The 22722-nt window shown below is 49.7% G+C and overlaps 1 protein-coding gene across 5 annotated transcripts in view; it reads right to left on the reverse strand.

Annotated features, from left to right (window-relative positions):
• KLC4 (kinesin light chain 4) overlaps window positions 1-22722 on the reverse strand; it is a 68611-nt gene that overhangs the window by 39208 nt on the left and 6681 nt on the right. For 4 of the 5 annotated variants that reach the window (XM_040430884.1, XM_040430883.1, XM_040430887.1 and 1 more), the window contains exons 2-6: window positions 6291-6542; window positions 1954-2184; window positions 1643-1721; window positions 806-1119; window positions 630-731 (exon numbers count right to left, since the gene is read on the reverse strand). In XM_040430884.1, coding sequence (XP_040286818.1) covers window positions 630-731; window positions 806-1119; window positions 1643-1721; window positions 1954-2184; window positions 6291-6542 — 978 coding nt within the window. Of the gene's footprint in view, window positions 1-629; window positions 732-805; window positions 1120-1642; window positions 1722-1953; window positions 2185-6290; window positions 6543-7676; window positions 7818-22722 lie in introns of those variants that run through there. The other variant, XM_040430885.1, reaches the window with a different exon arrangement.

Here is a 22722-nt window from a genome sequence, read left to right on the forward strand (position 1 = left end):
AGATGGGGTAGACAGCTGGTAGGAGACATGGAGGAGGAGATGGGGTAGACAGCTGGTAGGAGACATGGAGGAGGAGATGAGGTAGACAGCTGGTAGGAGACATGGAGGAGGAGATGAGGTAGACAGCTGGTAAGAGACATGGAGGAGATGAGGTAGACAGCTGGTAGGAGACATGGAGGAGGAGATGGGGTAGACAGCTGGTAGGAGACATGGAGGAGGAGATGAGGTAGACAGCTGGTAGGAGACATGGAGGAGGAGATGGGGTAGACAGCTGGTAGGAGACATGGAGGAGGAGATGGGGTAGACAGCTGGTAGGAGACATGGAGGAGGAGATGGGGTAGACAGCTGGTAGGAGACATGGAGGAGGAGATGAGGTAGACAGCTGGTAGGAGACATGGAGGAGGAGATGAGGTAGACAGCTGGTAAGAGACATGGAGGAGATGAGGTAGACAGCTGGTAGGAGACATGGAGGAGGAGATTAGGTAGACAGCTGGTAGGAGACATGGAGGAGGAGATGAGGTAGAGAGGTGGTAGGAGACATGGAGGAGGAGATGAGGTAGACAGCTGGTAGGAGACATGGAAGACAGGGAGAAGAAGATCAGGTAGACATGCTCTTCAGGATCACTTACCTTCTCCCGGATCTCCAGTGCCCTCTTACACAAGGGTTCGGCCTCTCTGTATTTGCCCCTTTTCCCGTACAGAACTGCCAGGTTATTGAGGGTAGCTGCCACCTGTGAACATGGCACAGTCAGCTCCTACCTGCTCTAAGGATTACATTTTTGCGTCATGTTGGTTATACACTTACCGCTGGGTGGTCCTTTCCCAGGGTTTTCTCTCTGATAGACAGGGCATCATTTAGAAGATGGGCAGCTTCCTTATACTTGTTCTGGTCTCGGTACACCAGCGCAAGGATGTTTAACATGGTGGCCACATCAGGATGGTCATGTCCAGAGGTTTTCTCCAGGTCTTCCAGCGCTTGCTTGCAGAGTGGCACAGCCACCTCGTACCGACCTTGAGATGCATACTGGATGACGAGATTGTGCAATGTGCGGAGTCGTGCCGGGATCTCGTACCCACCCTGCTGGGCAGCAGCAGCTGCAGAGCTGTGCTGGTGTGACACTAAGAAAACGGAAAGAGGTCCATTTCATATGTGTCCTTCCAGGATGATACAGGCGCGATGCCAAAACTAGATGACCTCCCTTTACAGGAGCAATGACCCAACCTAACATGACCTCCACCAATCCTGATGATACAAGAGTGATGCCTCTACCAACCCCACCACATGACCTCCACCAATCCTCATCTTATACTGATGATATAGGAGTGATGCCTCTACCAACCCCACCACATGACCTCCACCAATCCTCATCTTATACTGATGATATAGGAGTGATGTCCCAACCAACCCCACCACATGACCTCCACTAATCCTCATACTGGAGTGGTGCTGGGGATACAGTAGACCTCAGGGGGAGAACATTACGCCAGTGATGGGAGTGAATAGATAGGCATTATCTTGCACATGGTCTCGTCAACACGTCAGGGGATCATGTTTCAGGATCCATGTCATGAAGGTCAGGTCCAGGTACCAGAGATGCACGGATGAAGCTAGGACTGGAGTAGGGGATGGTCTGATACTCACTGCCTTGTCCTGACTCTTCCTCCTCATTGGGGAAGAGCTCATCCAGATTATCCTTATTGGCGTCTCCTTCCTTCTCTTCCTGTGGACAGAACACGGAGACATTATAAAGGAAGATGTGAGGAGGCCGCGGCTATGGATGCTTTATAATGGCGATCTGCGCTGACGTTTTGGTTTTTCACGTTATTTTGCAGTGGACATATAATGACAGGATATGGCGGTATTACAGTCACATTCTCGCCCTGTTTTTCTTGCAATGAAGTTCTCATACACAGGGAGCCACAGGTGACCTTGACGGTACGAGGCGCACTTACCGTGGGCGACACATCCTCATCGTACTTCTTCAGCTGGTTCATGAACTCCAGGTGTTTCTTCTCCTCCTCCAGCTGTGCCACGTTCTGCTCGCTGTGCTGTAGCTTCTGCTGGGTATTCGCCAGTTCGTCTCGCAGCCACTGGTTCTCCTGGCAAAGTCGCCTCACCTGTGCGCGCAGTTTCTGCTTCTCCGACTCCACTGCCGTCAAATGATTAGATAACGCCATCATCAGCTGTAGAGAAGAACTGTGTGAGCTCGTCAGCCGACACCGCACGTCAGCTTCCTTCCTGCAGGGGGTGTCAGTCTATGGAAACCTCAGGAGGTGAATCTGTATCTGATGGCGGGACTATTGTATACAGGATGATACGAGTACAGTACAATAGACCCGCCATCAGACTATCAGTCACTATCCTCGTGTCATGCGCCCCATCCAGGACTTCCTCCCCTCTCCTCGCGTCATGCGCCCCATCCAGGACTTCCTCCCATCTCCTCGCATCCTGCGCCCCATCCAGGACTTCCTCCCATCTCCACGTCTCATATGCCCCATCCAGGACTTCCTCCCATCGCCACGTCTCATATGCCCCATCCAGGACTTCCTCCCATCGCCACGTCTCATATGCCCCATCCAGGACGTCCTCCCATCTCCTCGTCTCATATGCCCCATCCAGGACTTCCTCCCATCTCCTCGTCTCATATGCCCCATCCAGGACTTCCTCCCATCTCCTAGTCTCATATGCCCCATCCAGGACTTCCTCCCATCTCCTCGTCTCATATGCCCCATCCAGGACTTCCTCCCATCTCCTCGTCTCATATGCCCCATCCAGGACTTCCTCCCATCTCCTATGCCCCATCCAGGACATCCTCCCATCTCCTCGTCTCATATGCCCCATCCAGGACTTCCTCCCATCTCCACGTCTCATATGCCCCATCCAGGACTTCCTCCCATCTCCTCGCGTCATGCGCCCCATCCAGGACTTCCTCCCATCTCCTCGTCTCATATGCCCCATCCAGGACCTCCTCCCATCTCCACGTCTCATATGCCCCATCCAGGACGTCCTCCCATCTGCTTGTCTCATATGCCCCATCCAGGACGTCCTCCCATCTCCACGTCTCATATGCCCCATCCAGGACTTCCTCCCATCCCCTCGTCTCATATGCCCCATCCAGGACTTCCTCCCATCTCCACGTCTCATATGCCCCATCCAGGACTTCCTCCCATCTCCTAGTCTCATATGCCCCATCCAGGACTTCCTCCCATCGCCACGTCTCATATGCCCCATCCAGGACTTCCTCCCATCGCCACGTCTCATATGCCCCATCCAGGACGTCCTCCCATCTCCTCGTCTCATATGCCCCATCCAGGACTTCCTCCCATCTCCTAGTCTCATATGCCCCATCCAGGACTTCCTCCCATCTCCTCGTCTCATATGCCCCATCCAGGACTTCCTCCCATCTCCTATGCCCCATCCAGGACATCCTCCCATCTCCTATGCCCCATCCAGGACATCCTCCCATCTCCTCGTCTCATATGCCCCATCCAGGACTTCCTCCCATCTCCACGTCTCATATGCCCCATCCAGGACTTCCTCCCATCTCCTCGCGTCATGCGCCCCATCCAGGACTTCCTCCCATCTCCTCGTCTCATATGCCCCATCCAGGACCTCCTCCCATCTCCACGTCTCATATGCCCCATCCAGGACGTCCTCCCATCTCCTCGTCTCATATGCCCCATCCAGGACGTCCTCCATCCAGGACTTCCTCCCATCTCCTCGTCTCATATGCCCCATCCAGGACTTCCTCCCATCTCCTAGTCTCATATGCCCCATCCAGGACTTCCTCCCATCTCCACGTCTCATATGCCCCATCCAGGACTTCCTCCCATCCCCTCGTCTCATATGCCCCATCCAGGACCTCCTCCCATCTCGTCTCATATGCCCCATCCAGGACTTCCTCCCATCTCCTCGCGTCCTGCGCCCCATCCAGGACTTCCTCCCATCTCCTCGTGTCCTGCGTCCCATCCAGGACCTCCTCCCATCTCCTCGTCTCATATGCCCCATCCAGGACGTCCTCCATCCAGGACTTCCTCCCATCTCCTCGTCTCATATGCCCCATCCAGGACTTCCTCCCATCTCCTAGTCTCATATGCCCCATCCAGGACTTCCTCCCATCTCCACGTCTCATATGCCCCATCCAGGACTTCCTCCCATCCCCTCGTCTCATATGCCCCATCCAGGACCTCCTCCCATCTCGTCTCATATGCCCCATCCAGGACTTCCTCCCATCTCCTCGCGTCCTGCGCCCCATCCAGGACTTCCTCCCATCTCCTCGTGTCCTGCGCCCCATCCAGGACCTCCTCCCATCTCCTCGTCTCATATGCCCCATCCAGGACTTCCTCCCATCTCCACGTCTCATATGCCCCATCCAGGACTTCCTCCTATCTCCTCGTCTCATATGCCCCATCCAGGACCTCCTCCCATCTCTTTGTGTCATGTACTCCATCCAGGAAACCCATCTCATTTTCTCATAAGTGCGGTCCAGGACTTCCTCCCATCTCCACGTCTCATATGCCCCATCCAGGACTTCCTCCCATCTCCTATGCCCCATCCAGGACATCCTCCCATCTCCTATGCCCCATCCAGGACATCCTCCCATCTCCTCGTCTCATATGCCCCATCCAGGACTTCCTCCCATCTCCACGTCTCATATGCCCCATCCAGGACTTCCTCCCATCTCCTCGCGTCATGCGCCCCATCCAGGACTTCCTCCCATCTCCTCGTCTCATATGCCCCATCCAGGACCTCCTCCCATCTCCACGTCTCATATGCCCCATCCAGGACGTCCTCCCATCTCCTCGTCTCATATGCCCCATCCAGGACGTCCTCCATCCAGGACTTCCTCCCATCTCCTCGTCTCATATGCCCCATCCAGGACTTCCTCCCATCTCCTAGTCTCATATGCCCCATCCAGGACTTCCTCCCATCTCCACGTCTCATATGCCCCATCCAGGACTTCCTCCCATCCCCTCGTCTCATATGCCCCATCCAGGACCTCCTCCCATCTCGTCTCATATGCCCCATCCAGGACTTCCTCCCATCTCCTCGCGTCCTGCGCCCCATCCAGGACTTCCTCCCATCTCCTCGTGTCCTGCGCCCCATCCAGGACCTCCTCCCATCTCCTCGTCTCATATGCCCCATCCAGGACGTCCTCCATCCAGGACTTCCTCCCATCTCCTCGTCTCATATGCCCCATCCAGGACTTCCTCCCATCTCCTAGTCTCATATGCCCCATCCAGGACTTCCTCCCATCTCCACGTCTCATATGCCCCATCCAGGACTTCCTCCCATCCCCTCGTCTCATATGCCCCATCCAGGACCTCCTCCCATCTCGTCTCATATGCCCCATCCAGGACTTCCTCCCATCTCCTCGCGTCCTGCGCCCCATCCAGGACTTCCTCCCATCTCCTCGTGTCCTGCGCCCCATCCAGGACCTCCTCCCATCTCCTCGTCTCATATGCCCCATCCAGGACTTCCTCCCATCTCCACGTCTCATATGCCCCATCCAGGACTTCCTCCTATCTCCTCGTCTCATATGCCCCATCCAGGACTTCCTCCCATCTCCTCGTCTCATATGCCCCATCCAGGACCTCCTCCCATCTCGTCTCATATGCCCCATCCAGGACTTCCTCCCATCTCCTCGTGTCCTGCGCCCCATCCAGGACCTCCTCCCATCTCCTCGTCTCATATGCCCCATCCAGGACTTCCTCCCATCTCCACGTCTCATATGCCCCATCCAGGACTTCCTCCCATCTCCTCGTCTCATATGCCCCATCCAGGACCTCCTCCCATCTCTTTGTGTCATGTACTCCATCCAGGAAACCCATCTCATTTTCTCATAAGTGCGGTCCAGGACTTCCTCTCATTTCATCTGTGTGTGCCCCATCCTGAACTTACTTCCATCTTGTCTCACGAGTCTGGTCCAGGAACCCCATCTCCTTGTTTCATGTGCCCCATCTCCTGTCCTCACACACGTCAAAGACTCCCTAGTAACACATTCCCTGCCAGGACCCCTCACCTCCTGAGATTTCCTGACAGAAGGGGATAGGCTGTAGAGAGATTAAGTGGCAGTAAAGTCAGCGAAACACTCCGAGCAAAACGGCTGCCATTCTACCAGATGCAGCAGCTGAGGGGCATGACCAGGACTGCAACACCATAAGGACAACCCTTGTGTCATGCTTCACTGCCTTGATCCCAGCACCCAGCAGAACACAGCAGGGTAGAAGTATCACAGCTGAAGCCCACAGAAAGCAGACAGACTGGGGTGGGCTCGGCCCCATCTCACCTGCGCTTCCCCGAGACCCAGTTCAATCATCTCCACAGACTTGCGGAGCAGGCCGGACTTCTCGTGCACCAGGTTGGCCTCTTCATCTTTCTTCAGGCATTTGATGGTCTCCAGGAGGCTGTGAAGGATGGAGTTGTGTTCATTGCGCAGAGCCTCCAGTCCCTGCACCACCAGCTTTGTGTTTGAGATGATCTCCTCCTGGGACAACTTGTCCAACTTCTCCTCACGGGGGTACATCATGAGCGACGTGTCCTGCAACACAGAAAGAGAGGCAGACGCCATGAGCGACGTGTCCTGCAACAATGAACGAGGGGCAGACGCCATGAGCGACGTGTCCTGCAACACAGAACGAGGGGCAGACGCCATGAGCGACGTGTCCTGCAACACAGAAAGAGAGGCAGACGCCATGAGCGACGTGTCCTGCAACACAGAACGAGGGGCAGACGCCATGAGCGACGTGTCCTGCAACACAGAACGAGGGGCAGACGCCATGAGCGACGTGCCCTGCAACACAGAACGAGGGGCAAACACCATGAGCGACGTGCCCTGCAACACAGAACGAGGGGCAGACGCCATGAGCGACGTGTCCTGCAACACAGAACGAGGGGCAGGCGCCATGAGCGACGTGTCCTGCAACACAGAACGAGGGGCAGGCGCCATGAGCGACGTGTCCTGCGACACAGAACGAGGGGCAGACGCCATGAGCGACGTGTCCTGCAACACAGAACGAGGGGCAGGCGCCATGAGCGACGTGCCCTGCAACACAGAACGAGGGGCAGGCGCCATGAGCGACGTGTCCTGCAACACAGAACGAGGGGCAGACGCCATGAGCGACGTGCCCTGCAACACAGAACGAGGGGCAGACGCCATGAGCGACGTGTCCTGCAACACAGAACGAGGGGCAGGCGCCATGAGCGACGTGTCCTGCAACACAGAACGAGGGGCAGGCGCCATGAGCGACGTGCCCTGCAACACAGAACGAGGGGCAGACGCCATGAGCGACGTGCCCTGCAACACAGAACGAGAGGCAGACGCCATGAGCGACGTGCCCTGCAACACAGAACGAGGGGCAGACGCCATGGCCGACGTGCCCCGGAACACCTTAAACTACCCCCCCTCTACAATGGACTATCAGCCATTACTCCTGGGGCGCCCTGTAGACTACCAGCCATTAACCCCGGCAGGACTGGGAATTGCACTAAACGGAGTCAGTGCCTCACACAGCTGGCAGTCCCAGGTCATTAACCCCTACTCTGCCATTATTTTGTCCACCCCCCACACCAGCTCCACAGACTGCAGAGTTAACCAGTGCAGTGCCACAGGCTGGCCAGCTGAGTCCTCCCTTCTAGACATGTCACTGCCTGCAGTGGAAGAGCAGGCACTCACCTTGCACACAGGTTGAAGCTGGCCTTACAAGTGGGCTCCAGGAAGAGGAGCCCAACGTCACTGCATAGACCACCTAAGAACTGGATGAGCACTGCAGGACCCTGACACAACCTCCCTCCTCCTCCTCCTCAGCTTCCTGTACGATCCCTGCTTCACCCCCTCCCAACACCCAGACCGCCCTCCACAGCCTGCCCCCCCCTCCCAACACCCAGACCGCCCTCCACAGCCTGCCCCCCCCTCCCAACACCCAGACCGCCCTCCACAGCCTGCCCTCCCTCCCAACACCCAGACCGCCCTCCACAGCCTGCCCTCCCTCCCAACACCCAGACCGCCCTCCACAGCCTGCCCTCCCTCCCAACACCCAGACCGCCCTCCACAGCCTGCCCTCCCTCCCAACACCCAGACCGCCCTCCACAGCCTGCCCTCCCTCCCAACACCCAGACCGCCCTCCACAGCCTGCCCCCTCCCAATGCTGCGTCCGCACAGCACTGCACTGATCTCACTGCACCTGCACCATTTGAACTGTACCGATGATACACATGCTGCCCCCTAAGAATATATACACAAACTGCACGCTACCCCTTAATACACACTGCACGCTACCCCCCCAGAATAAACGCTGCCCCTTAATACACACTGCACACTACCCCCCCCAGAATAAACGCTGCCCCTTACTGCACGCTACCCCCCCAGAATAAACGCTGCCCCTTAATACACGCTGCACGCTACCCCCCCAGAATAAACGCTGCCCCTTAATACACACTGCACGCTACCCCCCCAGAATAAACGCTGCCCCTTACTGCACGCTACCCCCCCAAAATAAACGCTGCCCCTTAATACACACTGCACGCTACCCCCCCAGAATAAACGCTGCCCCTTACTGCACGCTACCCCCCCAAAATAAACGCTGCCCCTTAATACACACTGCACACTACCCCCCCTCCAGAATAAACGCTGCCCCTTAATACACACTGCACGCTACCCCCCAGAATAAACGCTGCACGCTACCCCCCCCCAGAATAAACGCTGCCCCTTAATACACACTGCACGCTACACCTATCACCCCCCCCCCCCCCCAAGAATAAACGCTGCACCCCGAAAATACGCACACGTGCCCAATAATGATGTACAGGAGGTAGAGACCATGAGGATTACCGAGCGGTGAGCATCTCCTCACTCCACACCAGCCCATACCTAACAATGATGTACAGGAGGTAGAGACCATGAGGATTACTGAGCGGTGAGCATCTCCTCACTCCACACCGGCCCATACCTAATAATAATGATGTACAGGAGGTAGAGACCATGAGGACTACCGAGCGGTGAGCATCTCCTCACTCCACACCGGCCCATACCTAACAATGATGTACAGGAGGTAGAGACCATGAGGATTACCGAGCGGTGAGCATCTCCTCACTCCACACCGGCCCATACCTAACAATGATGTACAGGAGGTAGAGACCATGAGGATCTCCTCACTCCACACCAGCCCATACCTAACAATGATGTACAGGAGGTAGAGACCATGAGGATTACCGAGCGGTGAGCATCTCCTCACTCCACACCGGCCCATACCTAACAATGATGTACAGGAGGTAGAGACCATGAGGATTACCGAGCGGTGAGCATCTCCTCACTCCACACCGGCCCATACCTAATAATGATGTACAGGAGGTAGAGACCATGAGGACTACCGAGCGGTGAGCATCTCCTCACTCCACACCGGCCCATACCTAACAATGATGTACAGGAGGTAGAGACCATGAGGATTACCGAGCGGTGAGCATCTCCTCACTCCACACCGGCCCATACCTAACAATGATGTACAGGAGGTAGAGACCATGAGGATCTCCTCACTCCACACCGGCCCATACCTAACAATGATGTACAGGAGGTAGAGACCATGAGGATTACCGAGCGGTGAGCATCTCCTCACTCCACACCGGCCCATACCTAATAATGATGTACAGGAGGTAGAGACCATGAGGACTACCGAGCGGTGAGCATCTCCTCACTCCACACCGGCCCATACCTAATAATGATGTACAGGAAGTAGAGACCATGAGGATTACCGAGCGGTGAGCATCTCCTCACTCCACACCGGCCCATACCTAACAATGATGTACAGGAGGTAGAGACCATGAGGATTACCGAGCGGTGAGCATCTCCTCACTCCACACCGGCCCATACCTAACAATGATGTACAGGAGGTAGAGACCATGAGGATTACCGAGCGGTGAGCATCTCCTCACTCCACACCGGCCCATACCTAATAATGATGTACAGGAGGTAGAGACCATGAGGACTACCGAGCGGTGAGCATCTCCTCACTCCACACCGGCCCATACCTAATAATGATGTACAGGAAGTAGAGACCATGAGGATTACCGAGCGGTGCGCATCTCCTCACTCCACACCGGCCCATACCTAACAATGATGTACAGGAGGTAGAGACCATGAGGATTACCGAGCGGTGAGCATCTCCTCACTCCACACCGGCCCATACCTAACAATGATGTACAGGAGGTAGAGACCATGAGGATTACCGAGCGGTGAGCATCTCCTCACTCCACACCGGCCCATACCTAATAATGATGTACAGGAGGTAGAGACCATGAGGACTACCGAGCGGTGAGCATCTCCTCACTCCACACCGGCCCATACCTAATAATGATGTACAGGAAGTAGAGACCATGAGGATTACCGAGCGGTGAGCATCTCCTCACTCCACACCGGCCCATACCTAACAATGATGTACAGGAGGTAGAGACCATGAGGATTACCGAGCGGTGAGCATCTCCTCACTCCACACCGGCCCATACCTAATAATGATGTACAGGAGGTAGAGACCATGAGGACTACCGAGCGGTGAGCATCTCCTCACTCCACACCGGCCCATACCTAATAATGATGTACAGGAAGTAGAGACCATGAGGATTACCGAGCGGTGAGCATCTCCTCACTCCACACCGGCCCATACCTAACAATGATGTACAGGAGGTAGAGACCATGAGGATTACCGAGCGGTGAGCATCTCCTCACTCCACACCGGCCCATACCTAACAATGATGTATAGGAGGTAGAGACCATGAGGATTACCGAGCGGTGAGCATCTCCTCACTCCACACCGGCCCATACCTAATAATGATGTACAGGAGGTAGAGACCATGAGGATTACCGAGCGGTGAGCATCTCCTCACTCCACACATCGAGGTATACTGTGGGGGGTGTATATATTTATATTGAGTATACGGCAGGGTGGTTACAATGCCTTAAAAATATAAAAAATTCACACCCCTTGAACTTTTCCACATTTTTTTCACGTTACAGAAACAAAGGATAATGTATTTTATTGGGATTTTATGTGATCAGACATACCTGTACTTTGTGTTGGTCGAAGTGAACAGAAAATGATGCCTGGTTTTCACAATGTTTAATAAATAATAATCAGTGCATTAGTGTTCAGCCCCTGTACTCTGATCCCTCTAATAGAGTCCAGGGTGACCAATTGCCCTCAGAAGTCACCTCATTAGTGCAGTCGTGGCCAAAAGTTTTGAGAATTACATAAATATTGGAAAAGTTGCTGCTTAAGTTTTTATAATAGCAGTTTGCATCTATGTATAAGGTAATGTCGCACTAGAATGGGGTGGAGATCCAGCAGAGGCGCCCCCACTAACAGACAGGATAAATATATAGAAGTGGGGCACCCTCTATAAGTAAAGGGATCCTTTATTAAACATAGCAAGATCCACAGTAAAATGAACACTATATATCACAATAATAGTAAAGGTCAGCAACTGTCTAAAGATCGGCAGAGAATGGTTGATCAGTGTAATGATAAAAATTCTATAAATTAAAACCTAAAATAAAAAAATATAGATCCCAATGTACAAATGATTTAAAAGACAATACTTAGAATATTCGATAAATAATTGAGAGAAGGTGGTCGTATAAGTCACTGGTGATTATTCAATGCGAAATCTTAAAAAATAATTGCTTTCTGCCGAATAGTTAGAATAATCGGCTCATGTCCTTTGACGCACATGTATAGCGATGGCCAAAATTCAGCGCGTATGTAACATTAGGTGATTGATGTAGACAATGTTACAATTGTTCTATATAAATACAGCGGGACGCCGCTCTGCGTATGAACAATTGAAACATTGTCTACACCAATCACCTAATGTTACATACGCGCTGAATTTTGGCTATCACTATACATGTGCGTCAAAGGACATGAGCCGATTATTCTAACTATTCGGCAGAAAGCAATTATTTATAAGATTTCGCATTGAATAATCACCAGTGACTTATATGACCACCTTCTCTCAATTATTTTTCGAATATTCTAAGTATTGTCTTTTAAATCATTTGTACATTGGGATCTATATTTTTTTATTTTAGGTTTTAATAATTTATTGAATTTTTATCATTACACTGATCAACCATTCTCTGCCGATCTTTAGACTGTTGCTGACCTTTACTATTATTGTGATATATAGTGTTCATTTTACTGTGAATCTTGCTATGTTTAATAAAGGATCCCTTTACTTATAGAGGGTGCCCCACTTCTATATATTTTTTTACAGTAATTTGCACGTACTCCAGAATGTTATGAAGAGTGATCAGATGAATTGCATAGTCCTTCTTGGCCATGAAAATTAACTTAATCCCCAAAAAACCTTTCCACTGCATTTCATTGCTGTCATTAAAGGACCTGCTGAGATCATTTCAGTAATCGTCTTGTTAACTCAGGTGAGAATGTTGACGAGCACAAGGCTGGAGATCATTATGTCAGGCTGATTGGGTTAAAATGGCAGACTTGACCTGTTAAAAAGGAGGGGGATGCTTGAAATCATTGTTCTTCCATTGTTAACCATGGTGACCTGCAAAGAAACGCGTGCAGCCATCATTGCGTTGCATAAAAATGGCTTCACAGGCAAGGATATTGTGGCTACTAAGATTGCACCTCAATCAGCAATTTATAGGATCATCAAGAACTTCAAGGAAAGAGGTTCAATTCTTGTTAAGGCTTCAGGGCGTCCAAGAAAGTCCAGCAAGCGCCAGGATCGTCTCCTAAAGAGGATTCAGCTGCGGGATCGGAGTGCCACCAGTGCAGAGCTTGCTCAGGAATGGCAGCAGGCAGGTGTGAGCGCATCTGCACGCACAGTGAGGCCAAGACTTTTGGAAGATGGCCTGGTGTCAAGAAGGGCAGCAAAGAAGCCACTTCTCTCCAAAAAAAAACATCAGGGACAGATTGATCTTCTGCAGAAAGTCTGGTGAATGGACTGCTGAGGATTGGGGCAAAGTCATATTCTCCGATGAAGCCTCTTTCCGATTGTTTGGGGCATCTGGAAAAAGGCTTGTCCGGAGAAGAAAAGGTGAGCGCTACCATCAGTCCTGTGTCATGCCAACAGTAAAGCATCCTGAGACCATTCATGTGTGGGGTTGCGTCTCATCCAAGGGAGTGGGCTCACTCACAATTTTTCCCCAAAACACAGCCATGAATAAAGAATGGCACCAAAACACCCTCCAACAGCAACTTCTTCCAACAATCCAACAATAGTTTGGTGAAGAACAAGGCATTTTCCAGCACGATGGAGCACCGTGCCATAAGGCAAAAGTGATAACTAAGTGGCTCGGGGACCAAAACGTTGACATTTTGGGTCCATGGCCTGGAAACTCCCCAGATCTTAATCCCATTGAGAACTTGTGGTCAATCCTCAAGAGGCGGGTGGACAAACAAAAACCCACTAATTCTGACAAACTCCAAGAAGTGATGATGAAAGAATGGGTTGTATCAGTCAGGAATTGGCCCAGAAGGTGATTGAGAGCATGCCCAGTCGGATTGCAGAGGTCCTGAAAAAGAAGGGCCAACACTGCAAATACTGACTCTTTGCATAAATGTCATGTAATTGTCGATAAAAGCCTTTGAAACGTATGAAGTGCGTGTAATTATATTTCACTACATCACAGAAACAACTGAAACAAAGATCTAAAAGCAGTTTAGCAGAAAACTTTGTGAAAACTAATATTTGTGTCATTCTCAAAACTTTTGGCCACGACTGTACATCGAGTCCTCCTGTGTGTAATGTCTTCTCAGTATAAGGGCTCATTCACACGACCATGGTTTGGTTCCACATCCGAGCTGCATTTTTTGCGGTTCGGATGCGGACCCATTCACTTCAATGGGGTCACAAAAGATGTGGACAGCACTCTGTGCTGTCCACATCCGCTGCTCCGTTCCGTGGACCCGCAAAAATTATAAGTCATGTCCTATTCTTGTCCGTTTTGCGGACAAGAATAGGCATTTCTATAGAGGGCCGTCCGTTCCGTTGCGCAAATTGCGGAAGGCACATGAGCGGCATCCATGTTTTGTGGATCCGCAATTTGCAGACCGCAAAACACGGCACGGTCGTGTGAACAAGCCCTAAGTCCAGCTGTTCTGTGAAGGCCTCAAAAAAGTTTGTTAGAGAACATTAGTGATCAAACAGCATCATGTAAACCAAGGAACCCACCAGACAGGTCAGGGATAAAGTTGTGAATAAGTGTAAAGCAGGGCTAGGTAATAAAAAAATATATATATATATCCCAAGTTCTAAACATCTCATGGAGCACTGATCAATCTATCATCCGAAAATGGAAGGAGTATGGCACAACTGCAAACCTACCAAGACATGGTCTTCCACCTAAATGGACAGCCCAGGCAAGGAGAGCACCAATTAGAGAAGTAGCCAAGAAGCCCATGGTCACTGTGGAAGAGCTGCAGAGATCCACAGCTCAGGTGAGAGAATCTGTCCTCAGGACATTAGTCGCGGACTCTACAAATCTGGCCTTTATGGAAGAGTGGAAAGAAGCCATAAGAAGTCTCGTCTGCAGTTTGCCACAAGCCATGTAGGGAACACAAAAAACATGTGGAAGAAGGTGCTCGGGTCAGAGGAGACCAAAGGGGAACTTTTTTACCTAAAAGCAAAACGCTATGTGTGGAGAAAACTAACCCTGCACGTCCCCCTGAACCTACCATCCCCACCGTGACACATGGCGGTGGTGGCATCATGCTGGGGGGAGGCTTTTCTTCAGCAGGGACAGGGAAGCCGGTCAGAGGTGATGGGACAACGGATGGGGCTAAATACAGGGCAATCCTGGAGGAAAACCTGGTAGAGGCTGCAGAAGACTGGAGACTGGGGCGGAGGTTCAGCTTCCAGCAGGACAATAACCCTCAACATCCAGCCAGAGCTACAATGGAAGTGTTTAGATGTGTTAGAACGGCCCAGTCACAATCCAGAACCAAATCCCATTGAGAATCTGTGACTAGACCTGAGAATTACTGTTCACAGACGCTCTCCATGCAATCTGACTGAGTGCGAGCTCTTCTGCAAATACATCTCTCCTGGGATCTGATCTTTACATACAAGACATTAACCCCCTCAGCTCCCCTAGCTTAAACCCCCTTAATGACCAGGCCACTTTTTACACTTCTGACCTACACTACTTTCACCATTTATTGCTCGGTCATACAACTTACCACCCAAATGATCTTTACCTCCTTTTCTTCTCACTAATAGAGCTTTCATTTGGTGGTATTTCATTGCTGCTGACATTTTAACTTTTTTTGTTATTAATCGAAATTTAACAAAATTTTTGCAAAAAAGACATTTTTCACTTTCAGTTGTAAATTTTTTTTTTTTTAAAACTACATTTCTATATATATATATTTCTCTCTAAATTTATTGTTCTACATGTCTTTGATAAAAAAAAAAATGGTTTGGGTAAAAGTTATAGCGTTTACAAACTATGGTACAAAAATGTGAATTTCCGCTTTTTGAAGCAGCTCTGACTTTCTGAGCACCTGTCATGTTTCCTGAGGTTCTACAATGGCCAGACAGTACAAACACCCCACAAATGACCCCATTTCGGAAAGTAGACACCCTAAGGTATTCGCTGATGGGCATAGTGAGTTCATAGAAGTTTTTATTTTTTGTCACAAGTTAGCGGAAAATGATGATTTTATTTCTTTATTTTTTTTTCCTTACAAAGTCTCATATTCCACTAACTTGTGACAAAAAATAAAAACTTCCATGGACTCACTATGCCCATCAGCGAATACCTTGGGGTGTCTTCTTTCCAAAATAGGGTCACTTGTGGGGTATTTATACTGCCCTGGCATTTTAGGGGCCCTAATGCGTGAGAAGAAGTCTGGAATCCAAATGCCCTCCTAAAAGTGCTCTTTGGAATTTGGGCCTCTTTGCGCACCTAGGCTGCAAAAAAAGGCTGCAAAAAAGGTGTCACACATCTGGTATTGCTGTACTCAGGAGAAGTAGGGCAATGTGTTTTGCGGTGTCTTTTTACATATACCCATGCTGGGTGAGAGAAATATCTCTAAAAGTCAACTTTTCCCATTTTTTTTTATACAAATTTGTCATTAGAGATATTTCTCTCACCCAGCATGGGTATATGTAAAAATACACCCCAAAACACATTGCCTAACTTCTCCTGAGTACGGCGATACCAGATGTGTGACACTTTTTTGCAGCCTAGGTGGGCAAAGGGGCCCAAATTCCAAAAAGTATCTTTTAGGAGGGCATTTGGATTCCAGACTTCTTCTCACGCATTAGGGCCCCTAAAATGCCAGGGCAGTATAACTACCCCACAAGTGACCCCATTTTGGAAAGAAGACACCCCAAGGTATTCCATGAGGGGCATGGTGAGTTCATAGAAGTTTTTTTATTTTTGGCACAAGTTAGAGGAAAAAAATTTTTGTTTGATTTTTCTCACAAAGTCTCCCTTTCTGCTAACTTGTGACAAAAAATAAAATTTTACATGAACTCGCCATGCCCCTCACAAAATACCTTGGGGTGTCTTCTTTCCGAAATGGGGTCACATGTGGGGTATTTATACTGCCCTGGCATTTTAGGGGCTTTAAAGCGTGAGAAGAAGTCTGGGATCTAAATGTCAAAAAATTTTTACGCATTTGGATTCCGTGAGGGGTATGGTGACTTCATGTGAGATTTTATTTTTTGTCACAAGTTAGTGGAATATGAGACTTTGTAAGAAAAAATAAAAATAAATAAATAAATAAAAATATCAATTTCCGCTAGCTTGTGCCCAAAAAAAATGTCTGAATGGAGCCTTACAGGGGGGTGATCAATGACAGGGGGGTGATCAGGGAGTCTATATGGGGTGATCACCCCCCTGTCATTGATCACCCCCAGGTCATTGATCACCCCCCTGTAAGGCCCAATTCAGACGTCCGTATGTGTTCTGCAGATCCATGGATCGGATCCGCAAAACACATACGGACCTCTGAATGGAGCCTTACAGGGGGGTGATCAATGACAGGGGGGTGATCAGGGGTTAATAAGTGTCGGGGGGGGGGGGGAGTGTAGTGTAGTGTGATGCTTGGTGCTACTTATTTCTGAGCTGCCTGTGTCCTCTGGTGGTCGATCCAAGCAAAAGGGACCACCAGAGAACCAGGTAGCAGGTATATTAGACGCTGTTATCAAAACAGCGTCTAATATACCTGTTAGGGGTTAAAAAAATCACATCTCCAGCCTGCCAGCGAACGATCGCCGCTGGCAGGCTGGAGATCCACTCTCTTACCTTCCGTTCCTGTGAGCGTGCGCGCCTGTGTGCGCGCGTTCACAGGAAATCTCGCCTCTCGCGAGAGGACGCGTATATGCGTCCAGGAGGAATAACAGGGCCGCCATCATGACACAATCCTGCGTACGGCGGTCCTGAGCTGGTTAAGCATTACCATATGGAGATGTATCTCTACTATACTTCTAAGATAACACATATTACTGGTGTCTGTACAATCATATACTGTGTTTGTGAATAAAGCAGTGATATGTAGATGAGCTTTCTGAGCAGATCTCAGTGTGGTGAAGCTATAGTACATAGTGTATATGATATGTAGATGAGCTTTCTGAGCAGATCTCAGTGTGGTGAAGCTATAGTACATAGTGTATATGATATGTAGATGAGCAGATCTCAGTGTGGTGAAGCTATAGTACATAGTGTATATGATATGTAGATGAGCAGATCTCAGTGTGGTGAAGCTATAGTACATAGTGTATATGTTATGTAGATGAGCTTTCTGAGCAGATCTCAGTGTGGTGGAGCTATAGTACATAGTGTATATGATATGTAGATGAGCTTTCTGAGCAGATCTCAGTGTGGTGAAGCTATAGTACATAGTGTATATGATATGTAGATGAGCAGATCTCAGTGTGGTGAAGCTATAGTACATAGTGTATATGTTATGTAGATGAGCTTTCTGAGCAGACCTCAGTGTGGTGAAGCTATAGTACATAGTGTATATGATATGGAGATGAGCTTTCTGAGCAGATCTCAGTGTGGTGAAGCTATAGTACATAGTGTATATGATATGTAGATGAGCAGATCTCAGTGTGGTGAAGCTATAGTACATAGTGTATATGATATGTAGATGAGCAGATCTCAGTGTGGTGAAGCTATAGTACATAGTGTATATGATATGTAGATGAGCAGATCTCAGTGTGGTGAAGCTATAGTACATAGTGTATATGATATGTAGATGAGCAGATCTCAGTGTGGTGAAGCTATAGTACATAGTGTATATGATATGTAGATGAGCAGATCTCAGTGTGGTGAAGCTATAGTACATAGTGTATATGATATGTAGATGAGCAGATCTCAGTGTGGTGAAGCTATAGTACATAGTGTATATGTTATGTAGATGAGCTTTCTGAGCAGATCTCAGTGTGGTGGAGCTATAGTACATAGTGTATATGATATGGAGATGAGCTTTCTGAGCAGATCTCAGTGTGGTGAAGCTATAGTACATAGTGTATATGATATGTAGATGAGCTTTCTGAGCAGATCTCAGTGTGGTGAAGCTATAGTACATAGTGTATATGATATGTAGATGAGCAGATCTCAGTGTGGTGAACCTATAGTACATAGTGTATATGATATGTAGATGAGCTTTCTGAGCAGATCTCAGTGTGGTGAAGCTATAGTACATAGTGTATATGATATGGAGAGGCTAGGACACAGCTCTGCACTCAGCATGTCTAGCCCCGTCAGTCAAGAGGAGGGGCAGAGCACAGAGGGCGTTACATAGCAGTGCTCAAATGAATTAGCCCCGCCTCATGGTGCTCCAACCTTTGCTGGCGCCGGCATAGATCAGCAAAAACACTTCCGTTATGAACAGATCTCTGAAGTGGCCACGACGGATTGTAAGTCAATGGGCAACAGATCAGTTTTCTTTTGTGGCCAAGAAAACAGATCCGTATCTCATGCTGCCTGCAGCGGTTTTCCGTCCGGAATGGGAACAGAACGCTTTCTGCTGCCCTCCGTTCCCTTCAGCTCAGTCTCGTCACCATTGACTATGTATGGGGACAAAACAGACGCATTTTACTACGGTAATGAGATCCTACGACGGATCTACGCGGAAAGGGAAATCGCAGGTGTGAAAGTAGCCTTGATCAGCACGATGATCCCGACCAGGCAGAGTGTGTGTTTAATAGGGCTGATCCTGCTGACAGAGCCGGGTGTAACGTGAAATAATGTGAAAGGGGTAGGAATAAAGCACTGTAAATATATATTACACATATTACATGGGATATATAGCAGGGTGTGTATACATAGTACAGGGATATATAGCAGGGTGTGTATACATAGTACAGGGGTATAGAGGGGGGGTGTATACATAGTACAGGGGTATAGAGGGGGGGTGTATACATAGTACAGGGGTATAGAGGGGGGGTGTATACATAGTACAGGGGTATAGAGGGGGGGTGTATACATAGTACAGGGGTATAGAGGGGGGGTGTATACATAGTACAGGGGTATAGAGGGGGGGTGTATACATAGTACAGGGGTATAGAGGGGGGGTGTATACATAGTACAGGGGTATAGAGGGGGGGTGTATACATAGTACAGGGGTATAGAGGGGGGGTGTATACATAGTACAGGGGTATAGAGGGGGGGTGTATACATAGTACAGGGGTATAGAGGGGGGTGTATACATAGTACAGGGGTATAGAGGGGGGTGTATACATAGTACAGGGGTATACAGGGGGGGTGTATACATAGTACAGGGGTATAGAGGGGGGGTGTATACATAGTACAGGGGTATAGAGGGGGGTGTATACATAGTACAGGGGTATAGAGGGGGGTGTATACATAGTACAGGGGTATAGAGGGGGGGTGTATACATAGTACAGGGGTATAGAGGGGGGTGTATACATAGTACAGGGGTATAGAGGGGGGTGTATACATAGTACAGGGGTATACAGGGGGGGTGTATACATAGTACAGGGGTATAGAGGGGGGTGTATACATAGTACAGGGGTATACAGGGGGGTGTATACATAGTACAGGGGTATACAGGGGGGGTGTATACATAGTACAGGGGTATAGAGGGGGGGTGTATACATAGTACAGGGGTATAGAGGGGGGGTGTATACATAGTACAGGGGTATAGAGGGGGGGTGTATACATAGTACAGGGGTATAGAGGGGGGGTGTATACATAGTACAGGGGTATAGAGGGGGGGTGTATACATAGTACAGGGGTATAGAGGGGGGGGTGTATACATAGTACAGGGGTATAGAGGGGGGGTGTATACATAGTACAGGGGTATAGAGGGGGGGGTGTATACATAGTACAGGGGTATAGAGGGGGGGGTGTATACATAGTACAGGGGTATAGAGGGGGGGTGTATACATAGTACAGGGGTATAGAGGGGGGGGTGTATACATAGTACAGGGGTATAGAGGGGGGTGTATACATAGTACAGGGGTATAGAGGGGGGGGTGTATACATAGTACAGGGGTATAGAGGGGGGGGTGTATACATAGTACAGGGGTATAGAGGGGGGGGTGTATACATAGTACAGGGGTATAGAGGGGGGGGTGTATACATAGTACAGGGGTAGAGGGGGGGGGGTGTATACATAGTACAGGGGTATAGAGGGGGGGGTGTATACATAGTACAGGGGTATAGAGGGGGGGGTGTATACATAGTACAGGGGTATAGAGGGGGGGGTGTATACATAGTACAGGGGTATAGAGGGGGGGGTGTATACATAGTACAGGGGTATAGAGGGGGGGTGTATACATAGTACAGGGGTATAGAGGGGGGGTGTATACATAGTACAGGGGTATAGAGGGGGGTGTATACATAGTACAGGGGTATAGAGGGGGGTGTATACATAGTACAGGGGTATAGAGGGGGGGTGTATACATAGTACAGGGGTATAGAGGGGGGTGTATACATAGTACAGGGGTATAGAGGGGGGTGTATACATAGTACAGGGGTATACAGGGGGGTATATACATAGTACAGGGGTATACAGGGGGGTGTATACATAGTACAGGGGTGTATACATAGTACAGGGGTATAGAGGGGGGTATATACATAGTACAGGGGTATACAGGGGGGTGTATACATAGTACAGGGGGATAGAGGGGGGTGTATACATAGTACAGGGGTATAGAGGGGGGGTGTATACATAGTACAGGGGTATACAGGGGGGTGTATACATAGTACAGGGGTATACAGGGGGGTGTATACATAGTACAGGGGTATACAGGGGGGTGTATACATAGTATTGGGGGATAGAGGGGGGGTGTATACATAGTACAGGGGTATAGAGGGGGGGTGTATACATAGTACAGGGGTATAGAGGGGGTGTATACATAGTATAGGGGGATAGAGTGGGGTGTATACATAGTACAGGGGGATAGAGGGGGGGTGTATACATAGTACAGGGGTATAGAGGGGGGTGTATACATAGTACAGGGGTATAGAGGGGGGGTGTATACATAGTAAAGGGGTATACAGGGGGGTGTATACATAGTACAGGGGTATAGAGGGGGGTGTATACATAGTACAGGGGTATAGAGGGGGGTGTATACATAGTACAGGGGTATAGAGGGGGGTGTATACATAGTACAGGGGTGTATACATAGTACAGGGGTGTATACATAGTACAGGGGTGTATACATAGTACAGGGGTATAGGGGGGGTGTATACATAGTAAAGGGGTATAGAGGGGGGTGTATACATAGTACAGGGGTATAGAGGGGGGTGTATACATAGTACAGGGGGTATAGAGGGGGGGTGTATACATAGTACAGGGGTATAGAGGGGGGTGTATACATAGTACAGGGGTATAGAGGGGGGGTGTATACATAGTACAGGGGGATGTATACATAGTACAGGGGTATAGAGGGGGGGTGTATACATAGTACAGGGGGATGTATACATAGTACAGGGGTATAGAGGGGGGGTGTATACATAGTACAGGGGTATAGAGGGGGGGTGTATACATAGTACAGGGGTATAGAGAGGGGGTGTATACATTGTATACACCCCTCCTCTATACCCCCTGCACTATGTATACACCCCCCTGTATATGGTGTATACATAGTACAGGGGGGTGTATACATAGTACAGGGGGGTGTATACATAGTACAGGGGGGTGTATACATAGTACAGGGGGGTGTATACATAGTACAGGGGGGTGTATACATAGTACAGGGGGGTGTATACATAGTACAGGGGGGTGTATACATAGTACAGGGGGGTGTATACATAGTACAGGGGGGTGTATACATAGTACAGGGGGGTGTATACATAGTACAGGGGGGTGTATACATAGTACAGGGGGGTGTATACATAGTACAGGGGGGTGTATACATAGTACAGGGGGGTGTATACATAGTACAGGGGGGTGTATACATAGTACAGGGGGGTGTATACATAGTACAGGGGGGTGTATACATAGTACAGGGGGGTGTATACATAGTACAGGGGGGTGTATACATAGTACAGGGGGGTGTATACATAGTACAGGGGGGTGTATACATAGTACAGGGGGGTGTATACATAGTACAGGGGGGTGTATACATAGTACAGGGGGGTGTATACATAGTACAGGGGGGTGTATACATAGTACAGGGGGGTGTATACATAGTACAGGGGGGTGTATACATAGTACAGGGGGGTGTATACATAGTACAGGGGGGTGTATACATAGTACAGGGGGGTGTATACA

Source organism: Bufo bufo, chromosome 4 (genome assembly GCF_905171765.1).
Source record: "Bufo bufo chromosome 4, aBufBuf1.1, whole genome shotgun sequence".
Lineage (NCBI taxonomy): Eukaryota > Metazoa > Chordata > Amphibia > Anura > Bufonidae > Bufo > Bufo bufo.